Source organism: Sciurus carolinensis, chromosome 18, assembly GCF_902686445.1.
Source record: "Sciurus carolinensis chromosome 18, mSciCar1.2, whole genome shotgun sequence".
Classification (NCBI taxonomy): domain Eukaryota; kingdom Metazoa; phylum Chordata; class Mammalia; order Rodentia; family Sciuridae; genus Sciurus; species Sciurus carolinensis.
The window spans coordinates 20,577,532-20,595,154 of NC_062230.1; the positions used below are offsets into that span (position 1 = coordinate 20,577,532).

Consider the following 17,623-nt stretch of genomic DNA (forward strand, 5'->3'; position numbering starts at 1 on the left):
TAAAAAGGGGTGGGGATGTGGCTCAGTGATTGAGGGCTCCTGGGTGCAATTCCCAGTACCAATAAAATAAGAGTTGAGTCAGGCATGTTGGTAAATGCCTTGTAATCCCAGCAACTTGGCAGACAAAAGCAGGAGAGTCACAAGTTCGATGTCAGCCTGGGCAATTTAGAGAAAGTCTCAAAATATTAAAATTTTTTTTTTTAAAAAAGAGCTGGGTGTAAAGCTCAGTGGTAGAGCACCTTTGAGTTCAATTCCCAGTACCACAGAAAAAGAAAAGTGTGCTTCTTTGTTTATATCTGCATTCAGTTTTTTGTTTTTTTCAGGAACAATGCATTTTATTGAATCCCACTGTGGACAGATGAGTGAGTGTAAATGCTTCAGAAGGCGTGGGGTGCAGGGCCAGCTAGGGAGGGTCAGGACGTGGCAAGACTAGAAGCCCTCATGATTCTTTATCATCAGTGAAATGACCTGGAAGATCACCGCAGAGAAGATGAAAATAACGATGAAGCCGATGGTCAAAATGATGTTGAAGATCAGGGCCCAGATGTTCCAGCATTTGGCAGTGGAGGCAAAGGCCTGAGCCTTAGTTAGGTGACCCACCATCTTCCTGTCCCTAGACTTCACGGAGTAGGTGAAGGTTCTGAAGCCCAGACAGATGTAGAGCGTGTTGAACAGGGACAGAGAACATGGTCAGGCACAGAGATATTGCTAGGCATGTTGATCACGGTGGTCATCTGGGGGGCCTAGCTGGGGCCCCCTATCAGGGACGCTTCTTACTTCTCCTTGTGCATCTCCTGGCTTTGAGTGACACAGTGTTGAGAGAGAAGCAGCCCTGGCCAGTGAGGTTGAAGGGAAGAGCAGAGCCTGCATTCAGTTGTTTAAGTTCTTACCTGATCCTTGCTGATTTAATTTTTGGACTATTTCAGAATATGTTAACACAGTTTGAAGTAAAAACTCCATGAAAAGGTCTACTCAAAGCAGTGTCTCCCCTCCCCAGTCAGAACTTCGTGGCTTCCTTTAATAAGACTGTAACCCAAGAAATCTTCATTTCCTCCTCTACCTCCAAAAGTAACTAATTTGACTCATTTTTGGTCTATTCTTTCTGTATTTTTCTTTGTAAAAACCTGCACATCCATTTGTTTTCTTGTTACTCCTTTCTTATACAAAAGCTAGCCCACTATATAGTCTTTCGAACTTTTCTTTCTTCACAGCATATCTTGTGAATCACTGTAGCATATTATTATTCCTTTTTCAAGAGATGGTGTCTTGCTATGACCCCCAGGTTGGCTCTGAATGCCAGGGCTAAGGTAATCCTCCTGCCCCAGACTCCCAAATAGTTAGGACTACAGGTGTGTGCTCCTCAGCTGAATTTCTTTTTTTGTTTGTTACTAGGGATTGAACTGGGGTGCTTTACCACTGGGCTACACCCCCAGTGATTCTTATGTTTGAGACAGGGTTTCTCTAAATTGCTTAAGTCCTCATTAAGCTAGCCTCAAACCTGCAATACTCCTGCCTCAGCCTCCTGAGTCACTGGGATTATATGCGTGAGCCACTGTGCCTGGCTCTCAGCTAATTTTTAAATCGCATGCAATAAGACAGCATTTACCAATTAGTGAGTGGGTGCTAGCGATTGAGCTGATAGAGGGATAGAGAAATGCCCTTCATGATATCAGACTCCACAAGAAACAAATACTCAAGAACACTGCTTTTGAGGCTTGGAGGAAGGAGTCAATAACAAGAGACATTTGAGCTTGAAATGAGAAAGCAGAGAATCAGAAGGGAATTGTGTGAGTAGAAACAGGACTCGGGCAGGCAGAGTTGAATTAGGACAAAGCTGGCTATGGAAAAGGGAGTTTAACGGGGCTAAAACTTAGAATTTGAAAGTGGGAGCAGAAAGGGCTGGGGAGCAGGTAGACACCCACAGTGAGGCTGAGAGGTGGCACTTCACCATGTTGTGAGGTAATGCTGGGAAAAAGCTGAACTGTTACGGTACCTGAGAGACAAGAAGGTCTTTAAAGTACCCTTTGGATTCATTCACCTTATAAATATTCAATTGACTGCCTACCTTGCACTAGATATCACAGGGAGAGAAGCAGGAGTCAAGACCCCAATCATAGGGAACTAACATTAGCAGGAAGACAGAATTCAGGGAGCCTAGAAAAAGAAGGGTAAATTGCTGGTCAAGTACCCGCGAGAGGAACCTAACACATTTGACTGAGGTGGGGTGACAATATTTCCCAAACAGTAAGAAGGACTCATAGCTAGCCATGTGTGTGTTTGGGAGGGAGGAGTTGGGAACAGTTCCAATGCTGGTGCCTTCTGCAGAAAGAATGGAACTTTGGGATTAAAATGGCACGCCCAGGCAGGAGAGGTGGAGCACAGCTGTAACCCCAGAGACTCACAACTCAGGAGGCTGTGGCAGGAGGACGCCAAATCCCAGCCAAGCCTCAGCAACTTATTAAGACCATGTTGCAAATATAAAAAAGAAGAAAAAAAGAAAAAGAAAAAGGACTGGAGATGTTGCTCAGTGCCCCTGGGTTCATTCCCCCAGTACAAAAACCAAACAAACAACAGAAAAAGCAAACCACATGCCAATCACTGATCCATTCCATTTGCCTTTAAAACCTGGGCTAAGGCTACCTACCTCTCTGTCTTTAGTATTTGGGTTCATTTTGACAAAATTATACACGTAAGGAATTTCAATTCCCATTCCCTTCTTCCCCACCATTCCTCTGTCCCCTTTTTTCTTTCTATTTTATTGACCTTCTTTTCACTCCTTTATTTTTTATTATTATTTTTTAAATAAACTTCAAGGTGAGATTCCCTTTGGAACATTTATATGTATATAACATGATTTTATTAGATTCATTCCATATTTCTTCCCCTTTCCCTTCTTTCCTCCCTCCCTCTCATCTACTCTGATTTTTAAAATTTGTATTTATTTATATATTTTGGGAGCGCTGAGGATTGAACCCAGGGGTGCTCTACCACTGAGTATAGTCCAAGACCTTTCTATTTTTAATTTTGAGATAGAGTCTCTCTAAATTGTCAAGGCTGACCTTGAACTTGCAATTTTCCTGCCTTGGCCTTCCCAGGCTCTGGGATTACAGACAAGCACCATGATGTCCAGCTTGTCTTTTACCTAATTTATGTTCCAGCCAAGCTGAATTTTTCATGTTATTCCTGCCTAGAAATCTATCTCCCTACCCTCTTCTCAATTTAGATGTCACCTAATGTTGGATATATACTGGATAATGTTGATGATATACTTACCTTCTCTCATAGTGCTCTGCTTCAGCTAACAGATCTCATCAAATTATTTTAACTTGAACTTTTTTAAAGAAAGGATTCTATTTTAAGAAACCTATATTTTAATTTTTTTTTAGTTGTTGGACCTTTATTTACATGCAATTCTGAGAATCAAACCCAGTGCCTCACACATGCTAGGCAAGTGCTCTACCACTGAGCTACAACCCCAGCCTAACTTGGAACTATTTGAGCAATAAGTGGTTTAATTACTCTTGTGTGCAAATTATCTAGATTAATGTTCAACTCATTTCGAATAAATGAAGGCTGCCTTCATTGCAGACTTGGGCAAAGGATTTTTAGTTTTGTTTTGCAGTGTTGGGGATCGAATCCAGGCAGAGGCTAGGGCTCTACCACTGAGTTACAGATACCCCCAGCCAACTGGTGTAGGGTTTTGAAGTAGACCCTAGGAATTTTGGCTTTCGATGATACCGTTCAAGGATTCATTCTCAGGTATGAAGAAAAGGCAATTTAGGTTTAAAGTTACTGGAATTTAAAATTTAGCACTGGGAATAGATTTATCTGCAAGGCAAGCACGCTCAAACTTTTTTTTTTTTTTTTTTTTTTGCACTGGGCATTGAATCCAGGAGCGCTTTACTTCTGACCTTTTTGAAGATGGCTTCGAACCTGTGATCCTCCTGCCTCAGCCGCCCGAGTCGCGGGGATTACAGGTGTGCGCTACCACGCCCAGCTCAAACTTTAATGCGCATTAACCTTTTATTCAAAGCAGATGCGGTGAAATGTGGCTCGTTTGGAAAACTACCACCTGCCTGAAGCAGCAGTTGCTAGGTCGTCCAGTTCCCGGGATTTTTTGGCACCTAACTCCGCCCACCGGTACCCAAGTGGCGGAAGAACCTCACGCCACGACGTGACAGCTCACACTGCTGCGGAGGCATCCTGACGTTACGCCGGCGGCGTGGGCGGGGCGGCCGGTCCTTCCTCTCCGTTTCTTCGGCTCCTCCCCCAGAGCTTCACACGCTCATTGTGAAGCGACAGCGGCCGCCAGCCTCTAAGGCGGTTTGAGACCTAGAGACCCTAAATCCTTGGCGCGCGTGAGCGCCCGCGCTGCTCCTTACCCACACCAAGGGCCAGGGGTGCGAGGGTCACCTATTTGATCCTCTCCCCGCCTCTCGCCCGGAGCTAACCGCCCGGTGCGCGCGGGCACCTCGCGCCGCGCTCCCTCCTCCCCGCCCCCCCTTCGGAGCTCCCGCCCGCGCGCTCCTCCCCTCCCCTCTCCCCAGCGACGCGCACGCGCGCCAAGCCGGCTCGCGCCCTCTCGCTTTCCTCCGGCCCGCGAGACCCCCTCCCCTTCCGCCTCGCGGCGCTTCCTCGCGCCGCGGTCTTCTCTATCCACCCCCGACACCGCGGGGCTCCCCCCGCCCGCCAACGGCGGGTCCCCAGCTTCCCGATCCCCCTCGCTTCCCGCGCTCTCTGGCGGGGACCCAGCCCCGGCCCCCTCTCTCCCTCCCTTCCCTCTGATTCCCCTTCCGGACGCTGCCATCATGTTGAAGCCTCAGCCGCCACAACAGACCTCCCAGCCCCAGCAGCCGCCCCCCACGCAACAGGCCGTGGCTCGCCGGCCTCCCGGCGGCACCAGTCCTCCCAACGGCGGCCTCCCGGGGCCACTGGCCCCCGCCGCTGCTCCCCCAGGGCCTCCCGCGGCTGCCGCTCCCTGCCTGGGGCCTCCGGCTACTGCCGGCAGCGGGCTCCGCCGGGGAGCCGAAAGCATCCTGGCGCCGCAACCGCCGCCGCCGCAGCAGCAACATCAAGAGAGGCCAGGGGCAGCCGCCATCGGCAGCGCCAGGTGAGGAGGGGTGGGTTTCCGGGCGCGGGAGCCTAGGCTGCGAGGAGGCGGCGGCGGCTCGGTTCCGGCGGGGTGGGCCCAAGCCCGGCGTCTTTGAGGGGCGCCGGGAGCCGAGGGTTCCCGTGAAGATAGGAGTGGCCCCTCAGGTCCCAACAGGTCGGAGGGAAAGGGTCCCCGGCGGCCACCAGGAAATCTAGGGGCCGTGCTCGGCTCTCGGGGCCTAGTCGGGGCTCGGGGCTCGGGGCCCGGACCCTGAGGGGAGGCGGGGCGCGTCCCGCCAGCGCCGTCGGAACCGGGAGTTGGGGGGGGGTGAGGAGGTGTTCGGGGTCCCCGGCTCCATTACCACGAAGGGTCTCGCGGTCCCCGGCTTCAGCCAATGGGGAGTCAGCTGCGGGAAAGGGTCCCCGGCCGTAGCCAATGGAGGGGGGCGCGCGGCCCACAGTTTGGCCAATGGGGAGGGAGGGACTTGGGAGCGGGTTGCTACCTCCCCCTTGCCGGTCTGGCCAGTAGGAGGGGAGCGGGGTGGGCGGGGGCACGGAAGGAGCGACTACTGGGAGGACTGCGGGCCGGGAACCCCCAGCGCGCGCGCGCCCTCCCCGTACGTGCGCGCGGATGCTCTGTCTTATGACCCGGGCATTCGCGTGTCCCGGTAACTCTTAGGGCAGGGGCTAGGGGTGTGCGTGGAGGGATTCGTCTGGTGTCAGGTGGATGAGTAGTGGACACACCACTCAGTTTCTTCTGTGTGTGCGTGTGTGTGTGCGCGCGCGTGTGTGTTAATGCGATTGAGAGTGGCAGTACACGCAGGCGCAGTGGGTTCTGATAGCGGGAGGGGGGATTTTGAAGAGGCCCGTGGGCTTTAGTGCGCAGGCGCAGACCGGGCGAGGCCTCCCGGTGGATGGCTTTTGCGGCTGCGCTGTCCCCCAGCCCCGCCAACGGCCCCCTCATCGCCCTCCTCAACTGCCGGTTACATCAGCCATCGAGGAGCAGTGTTACCTGTCGATTGGTGACCCCTGCAGAGTGGGTAACAGGCTGAATGAGTAATGAGTGTGCCGGGGTGGGGTGTGGAGGGAATACCCCTCCTCCCAGGGTTTGGGGCATAAGGCTTCTGAAAATGATTTTTTTTTTCCGTTTGGGAGGTAGTGTGCCTGAGCTGAGTAGTTCTGCATCTGCGCCCCTGAGCGTTCACCTTCACATCTGGGGAGGGTTGGTGGTTATTGAATACTACAGCATTTGTCCGTTGGAAGCATGCAGCTCTGTCCCCTTGGAGAAAGTGAGAGGGCTGTGTTGCATTGGCCATTACAGCAGTTGACAGCCATTATTGACCGAGGTTTTTTTTTACTGGCATTTAGAGGAAATGTGTTTATTGGCATTTAATGTCTACTTTCTTCCTTTTTAGAGTTTGAAAATCTTTGTGATTAATTTCCTTGTAGGCTAAATCAGCAATGCTAACTGTAACTAGTTTCTTGTTTCCCTCTCTTTTAGGGGACAGAGCACAGGAAAAGGACCCCCACAGTCACCTGTGAGTTCCTTTTTCCCTTTTATATGATATAAAAACCTAAAAGACAAATATATGGGAATATAGGGCAGAATAGGTGCATTTGACTGAGATGGTGAAATGGACTCAGAAGGTTTGGAGGCACTGCACAAATAAGGTGGATGTGGGTAGACTGACCATTTAGAAAGTGGACTGTTTATTCACTACTTCTTTCTCTTTCTTATGTTACTGACAGGTGTTTGAAGGTGTTTATAACAACTCCAGGATGCTGCATTTCCTGACAGCTGTTGTGGTGAGGACTTAACTCCTAGGTTGTTTGAGGAATGCAATGCATCAGTTTTCTAGAGTCATTCTCCTTAATCTTCCATTCTTCTAGGGCTCCACTTGTGACGTAAAGGTGAAAAATGGCACCACCTATGAAGGCATTTTCAAGACTTTGAGCTCAAAGGTCAGTGTATATGAATGTTTATTTTTGGCACTGCATGGGAAGAGAAGGAGTAGAATGAACTTGAGGGTGTGTTTTCAGTGGTATTGGAAAATGCTGTTAATGATTTATGTAGAACTTAACGTTTAAAATTCAAAAATTTTAAGATAAAAAGTTTAAGTCTTTTCTGAGTCCTGTGGCTGGAGTTGAGAATACAGGCATATGAGAATGAGGTGTAGGGCAAAATGTAGAAAGGGTAAGAGAAATACGTCATATTTTGCCTTCACGTTTCTTGATACTGATGCTTGGGTGTTGGGGGAATGGGTCTTTTGTAGTTTGAACTGGCGGTAGACGCTGTGCACCGGAAAGCAACTGAGCCAGCAGGTGGCCCTCGTCGAGAAGACATTGTAGACACCATGGTGTTTAAACCGAGTGATGTCATGCTTGTCCATTTCCGAAATGTTGACTTCAATTATGCTACTAAAGGTATGATGGTGCTAGGCTATTGTGTCAGACTTAGTAGAAGGAAGTTTATGTATAGGTAAAATATATTAACTTTTTCTTCACGACTGAGGAAGAGGGCTGAATTTTTCTTGTTGAAAATGTGTTTTGATATCTAGTATATGGGGGGCAAATTCTGACCTGTTATGGTTTTTCATATTTTCTCTGTTTTCAAATTACTGTTCCTTATGAACTATTAAGATCAGGGTTTTCATGCTCTGCTCCACCTCCCATACCCCGTAAGCACAGGTACCCTAAATCTGGGCTTGTTAAAATATCTTTGTTCTTGAACTACTTATGAGGGGAGGGGGTAAAGGTGAGGGGGAAAAAAGCTGTCAAATGTCACCTGACTCCTGATCTTCAACTCTGCCCCCACAGACAAGTTCACTGACTCAGCCATTGCCATGAACTCGAAGGTGAATGGGGAGCACAAAGAGAAAGTGCTTCAGCGCTGGGAGGGCGGTGACAGCAACAGTGATGATTATGACCTCGAGTCTGACATGGTATACTTTCCTTCCCTGAGAACTGGGCAGCTACAATGTGGGTTGATGACAGTGACACATTGGAATCAGGAGTTGATTGTTGAAAATGAGGGAGAAAAATGTTGACTGTTGCCTGTTTGTGTGGTTAGCAAATAGAAAAGTACGGAAAAGAGCTTAACAAAAGTACCAGTTCTACTCTTCATAATTGACAATTATTAACTTCTGCTTCGTGGCATCTATTTTTTTTAATATAACAAAAAGTAGAAGTGAGATTGACTAATGTAGACCCATTTGCCTTTCTAAAACAGCTACCTTGATACATTTAGAATCTTGTGAATGAGTACATTTCATGTTTAATTTGTAGAAGAATCTATTTTTAATTTGAACTTTTCATACTCTTACACAGGTCCAGTTGATTGCTTTTAACTATATACATATACCTGTGTACATAAACCAAATTGTATTCCTTTTTTTATTTATCTGTAGTTTGTTACCATTATTTTGCTATTAAAAACAGTGTCTTGCTGGGCGTGTTGGTGCACTCCCGTAATGCCAGTTGCTCAGGAGGCTGAGAGAAGATTTTAAGTTCAAGGCCAACCCTAGTAACTTTGCCTAAACCACTTGGCAAGATCCTGTCTTTAAATAAATAAATGAATAGGGCCCCTGGGCTAAATTTTCAGTACCACAAACAAAAAAAAAAATAGCATCTTTGTGGGTGTGGTGGTGGACACCTATAGTTCTAGTGATTCAGGAGGCTGAGGCAGGAGAATCACAAGTTTGAGTCTAGCCTTGGCAAATTAGAGCTTGTCTCAAAATAAAAAATACAAAGGACTAGGGATGTAATTCAGTGATTAAAGCACTTCTGGGTTCCATTCCCAGTGCCACTTGCCCAATAGTGTCTTACTGGACCTTAGAACATATATTCTCATATATAAATTTTTCAAGTCTGTAAATCTGGAAGTAGATTTGTTAGGTCTTTAGACTTTATGTTTTAGTGGTTATTGCCAATATATGCTACAAATTGGCATTGTTAGTTGATGCTCTCGCCAGCTCTGTTCCATTACTCCATACACTCTGGTCACATTTTTCTTCTTCACCAGATGGAAAAATCAGGTTCCTTGCTGAGTTTTAAAACTTTCTCCCTTTCTATTCCTTAGTCCAATGGATGGGACCCCAATGAAATGTTCAAGTTCAATGAGGAGAATTATGGCGTGAAGACCACCTATGATAGTAGTCTCTCTTCTTACACGTGAGTATTTTAGTGCTTCCTAGGTGGTACAGTTGGGGTTGTGGGATCACCAACCAACAGAAGGCAGATCTCTAGGTGGAGCATAGTTTTTATACCTGCTTTTCTGGGTATCTAGGTAACCCTCTCCCTCTCCTGGCTGCCTTGTGAACTGCTCCCTGAAACGTATTCTGATTCCAGACCACCCATGTGTAGAATTAGCTACTTGGTTATTCATCCACCCATACCTTTTCCCTTGAACATAAAAAACATAAGCATAATATTTAGGATATGTTAGCTGGACATGGCATGAACTCCTATAATCCCAGTTCCTCAGAAGGCTGAGAGAGGATGATGGCAAGTTTAAGGCCAGTCTGGGAAACTTAGTGACATCCTGATAAAAATAAAAAGGGCTAGTGGCAGAGCACCCTTGGGTTCAATCCCCAGTACTGGAAAAAAGAAAAGATTTTGAATATATCTTAGTTCTCTGCCTGAGACCCAATAAATACCCATTTAAATATGTGTTGACTAGGATGATGTGTAGCTCAGTGATAAAGCACTTAACATGCACAGGGACCCTAGGTCTGATCCCCAGCACTGCAAAAGAATAGCTGTTAGTGGAGGAATTAAGTACCATTTGCCTGAATGCCTGAACTGGCTATGGGACTGATAAGAATGTTTTCCATTTTCTTCTTTTGTTCCCCGGTTGGTGACGGGATGTGGTGGTTTGTGGGTGTTTGCTCAGGGTACCCTTAGAAAAGGACAACTCAGAAGAGTTTCGTCAGCGGGAGCTGCGCGCAGCCCAGTTGGCTCGGGAGATTGAGTCAAGCCCCCAGTATCGCCTGCGAATTGCCATGGAGAATGACGACGGGCGCACTGAAGAGGAGAAGCATAGTGCAGTCCAGCGGCAGGGGTCAGGGCGAGAGAGCCCCAGCTTGGCATCCAGGTATTTGCTGGGGCAGCCAGGGCTTGGGCTGAGACCTTTGTACAGGTTGTTAAATATCACCACGTTGTTAGATGAAAGTTAGTGCCTAGTTATCCTCAATTTGTGAGTTAGGAGACTGAAACCTAGAGAGATTAATTTGCAACAAGGCCAAGGCTTACAGATTTAGAAAGAAAAGCTTTTTTAAAAAAAAAGTCATATAGTGTGTTTTGTTCATCAAAATGAAATCAAACTACTATGAGCTTGTGAAAGCTCTACCTTAAACTGCAGTCTGATTCCTCCTAAGACTCAGGAGTGGTAGAATTGTGGAGCATGACCAGGTTGTTTGGGTCAGGGTTCATGTAACACAAGGTCACAAGCCTCAACATTTAACTCAAACTGATTTTCAGGTAGAATAGTGATAAAAGCTGGAGCCAGGAAATGTGTCCACAGGGCAACTTCAGAAAGGCCTCATGTTGCCAATTTGTGTGGGGTGTTCCTAGTACTGGGAATTGATACCAGGTCTTCACACATGCTAGGCAAGTTCTGCCATTGAGGTACATACATCCCTGTCCAAAATGTTCTGCAGCTACCTTCCCTTATTTAAACTCTTTCCCTAGGGAGGGGAAGTATATCCCTCTGCCTCAACGTGTTCGAGAAGGTCCCCGGGGAGGAGTTCGGTGCAGCAGTTCTCGGGGTGGCCGACCTGGCCCTAGCTCTTTGCCACCTCGTGGCCCTCATCACCTTGACAATAGTAGCCCTGGCCCAGGTTCTGAGGCACGTGGTATTAATGGAGGTGAGTTATGAAGCAGACTTATGGTAGAGGGTGGGATGGAAAGAAAGTAGGAAGGGTGATTGAAAGGATTTAGACCATTTAGGAAGATGATGAGTTGTTGATGACATAATAGGTTCTCTATATCTTCTTCTTCTTCATCTTTTGAAAATAGGTCCTTCCCGCATGTCACCCAAGGCACAGCGTCCTCTGAGAGGTGCCAAGACTCTGTCTTCACCCAATAGCAGGCCTTCTGGAGAAGCTTCTGTTCCACCTCCTCCTGCAGGTAAAGCTTCAGTGATGTTGGATGAGGAAATGGGTAGGAATTTGTACCTGGAGATAAACATTCCTTGGAATGATGGGATGGGGGATAAGTTGTATTAGAGGGCTTGGTTTTATCTTTTGGAGGAAGAAATTTTTCAGTTTCCCTAGTATAGAAATCTGACCTATCAGTCCATGGGTTGTAGGTTGGCTGGCAGATGTCTTTTTTCGTTTAGATTTGAATTTGTTGCCAACACTCTTAAAGCTTGAGAAGTCATAGAAATTTTACAGATTATTTTGAAATATGTGAAATTCTGCCAACACCGAGCCTGTCTTACTGCATGGCTCTAGCTGGCACAGAAGCGCAACTGTTTCTTTAAGCATTCCAGTCTTTCATGGTGCCCTTGAGATTATTTACCTGCTTTATGTTACCTACCTTGGCCTTCTAGAGTTCAGTTTGTGGCCCTAGGTATAATAAATGTGTATGGGTTTTAGTAAGTTCCTTGTACTTGGTGTTTATTGACCAGCAGTAACCATTGTACAGCTCTCCCTTTTCTTCCAGTGGGCCGGATGTACCCTCCACGCTCTCCCAAGTCTGCTGCCCCTGCCCCAATCTCTGCTTCCTGTCCTGAGCCTCCTATTGGCTCTGCAGTGGCAAACTCTTCAGCCTCTATCCCTGTGACATCATCAGTTGCGGATCCTGGAGTGGGCTCCATCTCCCCAGCTTCTCCAAAGATCTCACTGGCCCCTACCGATGGTAAGAGCCAGATGGTTGAGTGCTGTGAACAGTATAAAGTGTGACTCTGGACAGGAGGACCTTCAGGCATCTCTCTCTCTCTTTCCTTGTCAGTAAAAGACCTCCCAACCAAGGAACCTGGCAGAACTCTGGAGCCTCAAGAGCTAGCCCGGATAGCTGGGAAAGGTGAGTGTGATGCCCCTTTGTTGACGAGAGCTTTCAGGAATAGACATTGTCTATTACCCCTTCACTTGTAGTTACTCCTTTGGAATTCTCTCATTTTTCTTTGGTTTCTTGTCCTCTGGGCTACTAGAACTGTGTAGACACCTTTGAGAAAGAGATGTATTTTCTCCTTTTTCCACCATTTTCTCATAGTCCCTGGCCTTCAGAATGAGCAGAAACGATTTCAACTGGAAGAACTGAGAAAGTTTGGGGCCCAGTTTAAGGTATGGAAATTATTTAGATGTTAGCAGGGGGTATGGAGGATTTATAGAAGAGACAGAAGGGCCAAGTGGGTATAAGAGACGAATGAGTTCAAGCTGACAGGAGGAGGCAAGCCTGAGGTCTGGATCAAACAGCATGATAATGTATCTCTCTCCTTCCAGCTTCAGCCTAGTAGCTCCCCTGAGACCAGCCTGGATCCTTTTCCTCCTCGAATTTTAAAGGAGGAGGTCAAAGGGAAGGAGAAGGAGGTTGATGGTCTGTTGACGTCAGAACCCATGGGGTCCCCAGTCTCATCCAAGACAGAATCCGTATCGGATAAGGAGGATAAACCACCCCTGGCACCTGCAGGAAGCACGGAGGGGCCAGAGCAACCCCCACCTCCTTGCCCAAACCAAACTGGCAGCCCCCCGGTGGGGCTCATCAAGGGAGATGACAAGGATGAGGGCCCTGTTGCTGAGTAAGTGGGGTTGGGGGCTGAGTGGATGTCGAGTGGTGAGGGGAAACCATGAGGTCCTAACTTTATTTTTTCTCACAGACAAGTAAAGAAATCAACGTTGAATCCCAATGCCAAGGAATTTAATCCCACGAAGCCTCTGCTGTCTGTGGTGAGATGGGACAGGAGAATGTGGACTTGGGTTTCTGTGAGGGAATCTTGGGAGCAGGCTAGAACAGCAGAGGTGGGGAGCACTTCACTTCCAGGACCACTGGACTGTCCAGCAGTGCAAGGAAATACTACAAAAGTATAGGGTAGCTGCAGTTGTGCTTGTTTGGGAAGAAAGGAGTCTTGAGGGTTGGGTGAGTCTGACAGGTGTTGAGTTTCCCCAAGAGGTTCTTAGTGTTGGAGTATTTGAGACCATTTTGAGTTTGGATTTCATTTAGACCAACTGACTTTGCTTGAACCTGTAGCTTACAGGGTTTATGGATCTTGGACAAGCCATTTAACCTTTTTTCCCACATATAATTTGTGAATGCCCATGTCAGGGTTTGATGGGGGGTTTAAAAGTGCAGAATGTGTTTAGCACACAACATTGTGAATGCCAGCTCTTATGACGGGGTAGGAGTGGGAACACAGAAATTAAATGTTATCCTCTTTTGTCTCTTATAGAACAAATCCACAAGTACCCCAACTTCTCCAGGGCCCCGAACTCATTCAACCCCCTCCATCCCGGTGCTGACAGCAGGCCAGAGTGGACTGTACAGCCCCCAGTACATCTCCTACATACCTCAGATCCACATGGGACCAGCTGTGCAGGTAGGAGAAGAACCTTGGGGCCCAGGGTAAGAAGAGTAGAGTTTGGTGGACAGACTGAGGGACCAGGTCAGGCCAGTACTAAACACTGATAAGCAAGCCGAGCCTCATGTGTCCTTGTCCCTAGGCACCTCAGATGTATCCATATCCTGTATCCAATTCGGTGCCTGGGCAGCAGGGCAAGTACCGAGGAGCAAAAGGTGAGCAGGGTCAGGAGGGGCAATTGGTGGGGCTGCCTGGTACCTCCTGGCAGATGGAGCTTGAGCTCTGCACTCTTTTCCCCCACCCTCAGGCTCCCTCCCGCCCCAGCGCTCAGACCAACACCAGCCAGCCTCAGCCCCTCCGATGATGCAGGCTGCTGCAGCTGCTGGCCCACCCCTGGTGGCTGCCACACCTTACTCTTCCTACATCCCCTACAACCCGCAGCAGTTCCCAGGCCAGCCTGCCATGATGCAGCCTATGGCCCACTATCCCTCACAGGTGACCATGGCACAGGAGGGAAGGGGTGGGTACAGAGCCCTTGCCAGGTATCCCATCTTCTCCATCTCCACCACTTGTGTGCTGGGTGAGGGAGATAGGTGCATGATTGGCAGTTTCAGACTTGTGCTGAAATCCTGGCTCTAACAGGGCTTGATGCCTGTAACAAGATATTGAACGCCTGCTTCTGAGTTTTTTCTTCTGAAGTGTAAATAAGTTAGCATCTGCTTGACAGGATTACTGTAAACCTCGAATAAGTAAGGTAGCTGCTGAGGCCCAGGCAGTGCTGTGCATGCATTGACCAGCCTCCGTAGTTGGCTGAACTAATTCTCTCTTCATCCCATCAGCCGGTGTTTGCCCCCATGCTTCAAAGCAGCCCACGCATGCTGACGTCGGGTAGCCATCCCCAGGCCATTGTGTCATCCTCCACTCCTCAGTACCCTTCTGCAGAGCAGCCCACTCCCCAAGCCCTCTATGGTGAGTTCTACTTGCCTTCCCCTCTGCCTGGGCTGTACTCCCTAGTGGCTTCTGGTGTGCTCAGCACTGGTTCTCTTCCTTCCTCCTGCTGCAGCCACTGTTCACCAGTCCTATCCACACCATGCCACGCCGCTCCATGCCCACCAGCCTCAGCCGGCCACCACACCTACTGGGAGCCAGCCGCAGTCACAGCATGCGGCCCCCAGTCCCGTCCAGGTGCCTACTGTTGGGGATCTGAAGGGTGGCTGGAAGAGAGAGAGAGAGCCTGGCATCATCATTATTCCCCAGTGGGGAGAGCAGGAGTCAGAAGTCGTTGGCCTGGTACCAGAGAAGTACATGGCACTCATGTTTCCCTTCGCCTCTCCAACAGCACCAGGCGGGGCAGGCCCCACACCTGGGCAGTGGACAGCCACAGCAGAATCTGTACCACCCAGGGGCCCTGACAGGCACACCGCCCTCTCTGCCACCGGGACCTTCTGCCCAGTCCCCTCAGAGCAGCTTCCCCCAGCCAGCCGCTGTGTATGCCATCCATCCCCACCAGCAGCTGCCCCACGGCTTCACCAATATGGCCCATGTTACCCAGGTAAGCATCCAAGGAACTGCTCCTGCTGGATCTCTTTGCCAATGGAAATGAGTCATGGGGCTGTCCCTTTCTTTCTTTTCTTTTTTTTGTGGTCTGGGGATTAGAACCCAGGGCCTTGGGCAAGTGAGGAAAGCACTCTACCAACTGAACTAAATCCCTAGCCCTGGGGGTGGGGGTGACTGTCTCTTTCTAGAGGTTACTGTACCACCTGTGCAGGAGTGTCCCCAGTGCTAGGATTCTCAAGTCCCTTCTCAGGCTTCTGTGGTACTCCTAGCTGCTTTTTCTCCTTCACAGGCCCATGTCCAAACTGGAATCACAGCAGCCCCGCCCCCTCACCCTGGGGCTCCCCACCCGCCCCAGGTGATGCTGCTGCACCCACCCCAGAGCCATGGGGGGCCCCCCCAAGGCGCGGTGCCCCAGAGTGGGGTGCCTGCACTCTCAGCTTCCACACCCTCACCCTACCCCTACATCGGACACCCCCAAGGTGAGCAGCCTGGCCAGGCGCCTGGATTTCCAGGAGGAGCCGATGACAGGATTCGTGAGTTCTCGTTAGCTGGGGGAATTTGGCATGGAAGAGCTGAGGGGCTGCAGGTGGGGCAGGATGCACGGGTTCTGGGTGGGGAGTGAGGGGTCTTGGAGGCAGGGCTGTCCCACAGGGCGCCCGCCGACCTGCACCTGTCTGTGAAGTATGTAGGGTGGGCAGAAGCCACAGTCGCCGCCGCCAGGGGCTTGCTCCTGGCTCTGTCCTTTGCTTCCCTCCGTCCTCGCTCAGTTGTGATCCAGCAGCCCCCCTCCCCACTGCCTCCCCAGCTCTCAGTGACCCCGACTGTCTCCTGACTTAGCCGAGGTAAGGTCAGCGCAGCAGACAGGGCCAGACTGGGGTGTGGGGGGCTGAGCTGGGCACATGAGTAAGGGCTCTGGCTTACTGGGAAACAGCGATTGACCTGTGCTTCTGACAGCCCCATGAGACACCTTGAGGAGGCCGCTCCTACCCACACACCCCCACAGCCCCTGGACGCATTGATGAAGGGACAGCTGCTTGGGTTCTAATGCTCCTGCTCTCTTCTCTTTCCCCTCCAACCAGTTCAATCTCATCCCTCCCAGCAGCTCCCCTTCCACCCCCCGGGGAACTGAAGATTGTCCTGGCCGCGACCTGAGACCTCCATGAGTGGAGGGAAGAGTGATCTATGTCTCTTCCCCCAGCAGCTCGGACCAGTCCCAGCCCCCCAACCCCCCCTTTCCCCGGGGGAGCTGGGGAATTCCTGCCAAGCACCTTGAATGGGAGGGGCCTCAAAGTGGGCAGGGCCAGGGTCCAGCAGGGGTGGGGGGTTCCTGCTCCGCCCCTGCCTGTTCCCACCCAATCTTGCCCTCCCATCCTCTCATCTATTCCCCCCCACCCCCGCTGGAGACGGAAGATCTTTTATTTTCTATTATTTATAACCTCAGACTTGGGCCCCCTGTTCTTTCTTCCCCATTAACTTGAGTGACCTGCGTGAGAGACAGACAGACAGATGCCCCACAAGGATGGTTGGACAAGGACTTTTACTTTTTATTACATAAAAATATTAAAAAATAAATAAAAAAAATAAAATTTTAAACTAACTTAACTTGCTTATAGTTTGCTCTTTAGAGGTGAGAGGAAGGTTATAGTTGTTAGTCTTAGATGATATTAGGATTACATTCATCTTGTCACCTGTTCTTTCTCCTCTTTGTCTAAAAATCATAGCTAGGGTCTCTGAACCTAGGATGAGGGGAACCAAACTGGAGAGGTAGGCTATTCATTTGAAAGTGGGTTCCAGACTTAATGTGAAGTTGTGTGGTTAATGATTGAGTTTCTGGGTAACTGGATAGTAAAGAGCTTAAGTACCTGGAAAGTTGTGTCCGTCTTTTTTTGGTTGTACCAGGGGTAGAACCTAGGGCCTCACACGCTAGGCAAGGGTTATACTACTGAACTACTGAGACAGGGTGCTGCTAAGTTGTCAAAACTAGCCTCAAACTGGGTATCCTGTTTTGGCCTCCTGAAGTGCTGGGGATTATACACATGTACATTCTACCCAGTTTTGTGTACCTGTTTGTGTTGAATGCAGTTTTAGTATTTTTGGCCATTGGAGATTTATAAATAACCAGCTTTATTGGTTGGTGCACAGCCTAGAGGTGTTGGGTATGGGTAAAATCTATGGCTGAAGCTGCTATAAAAGGGGAGTGAACTGGATTGGGGAACCAGTTTAGGGAGAAATTAGGGGTCGGGAAGAAGATGGAAGCATGGAATGCTGAAATGGTAACAGGCTTCACGTGAGGTATTTTTCCAAGGAGGCAGTTTGGAATTCTTTGTGACCTGACCTTAATGGTTTAGTCCATAAAATGAGATTATTCCTCCCAGGATTGTGAAGATGGGACTAGTGCTCAGTGCCAGAGGCAGGGTTAACTGCTTCAAAGAGAATTGAGAGGAATTCCCAGGGCCACAG

The 17,623-nt window shown here is 49.1% G+C and overlaps 1 protein-coding gene across 26 annotated transcripts; it reads left to right on the top strand.

Moving 5' to 3' along the window:
* Window positions 1–4,303: 4,303 nt before the first annotated feature.
* On the top strand, window positions 4,304–17,003 carry Atxn2l (ataxin 2 like). 26 transcript variants are annotated; one of them, XM_047533995.1, is made up of 24 exons: window positions 4,306–5,110; window positions 6,593–6,629; window positions 6,841–6,897; window positions 6,982–7,053; window positions 7,365–7,515; window positions 7,909–8,033; window positions 9,170–9,261; window positions 9,983–10,183; window positions 10,780–10,955; window positions 11,107–11,217; window positions 11,737–11,949; window positions 12,043–12,114; window positions 12,304–12,374; window positions 12,534–12,829; window positions 12,908–12,977; window positions 13,478–13,624; window positions 13,749–13,821; window positions 13,914–14,101; window positions 14,446–14,575; window positions 14,670–14,791; window positions 14,946–15,158; window positions 15,453–15,696; window positions 15,846–16,005; window positions 16,243–17,003. In XM_047533995.1, exons 1-23 carry the CDS (start codon window positions 4,809–4,811, stop codon window positions 15,998–16,000), a joined length of 3,318 nt encoding a protein of 1,105 aa, XP_047389951.1. In that variant the 5' UTR covers window positions 4,306–4,808; the 3' UTR covers window positions 16,001–16,005; window positions 16,243–17,003. The 26 variants fall into 26 exon arrangements, with proteins under 26 accessions (XP_047389975.1, XP_047389951.1, XP_047389952.1 ...); XM_047533996.1 differs by having other exon boundaries at window positions 16,266–17,002; XM_047534008.1 differs by having other exon boundaries at window positions 4,307–5,110; window positions 15,969–16,005; window positions 16,243–17,002.
* Window positions 17,004–17,623: the final 620 nt, after the last annotated feature.

Bases quoted from the DNA above. Each gene is read 5' to 3' on its own strand.
- Atxn2l (XM_047533995.1), top strand. From the start codon at position 4,809: ATGTTGAAGCCTCAGCCGCCACAACAGACCTCCCAGCCCCAGCAGCCG. The intron at 8,034-9,169 runs GTATACTTTCCT...TCTATTCCTTAG, and splicing joins ATGACCTCGAGTCTGACATG to TCCAATGGATGGGACCCCAA. The intron at 10,956-11,106 runs GTGAGTTATGAA...TTTTGAAAATAG, and splicing joins GGCACGTGGTATTAATGGAG to GTCCTTCCCGCATGTCACCC.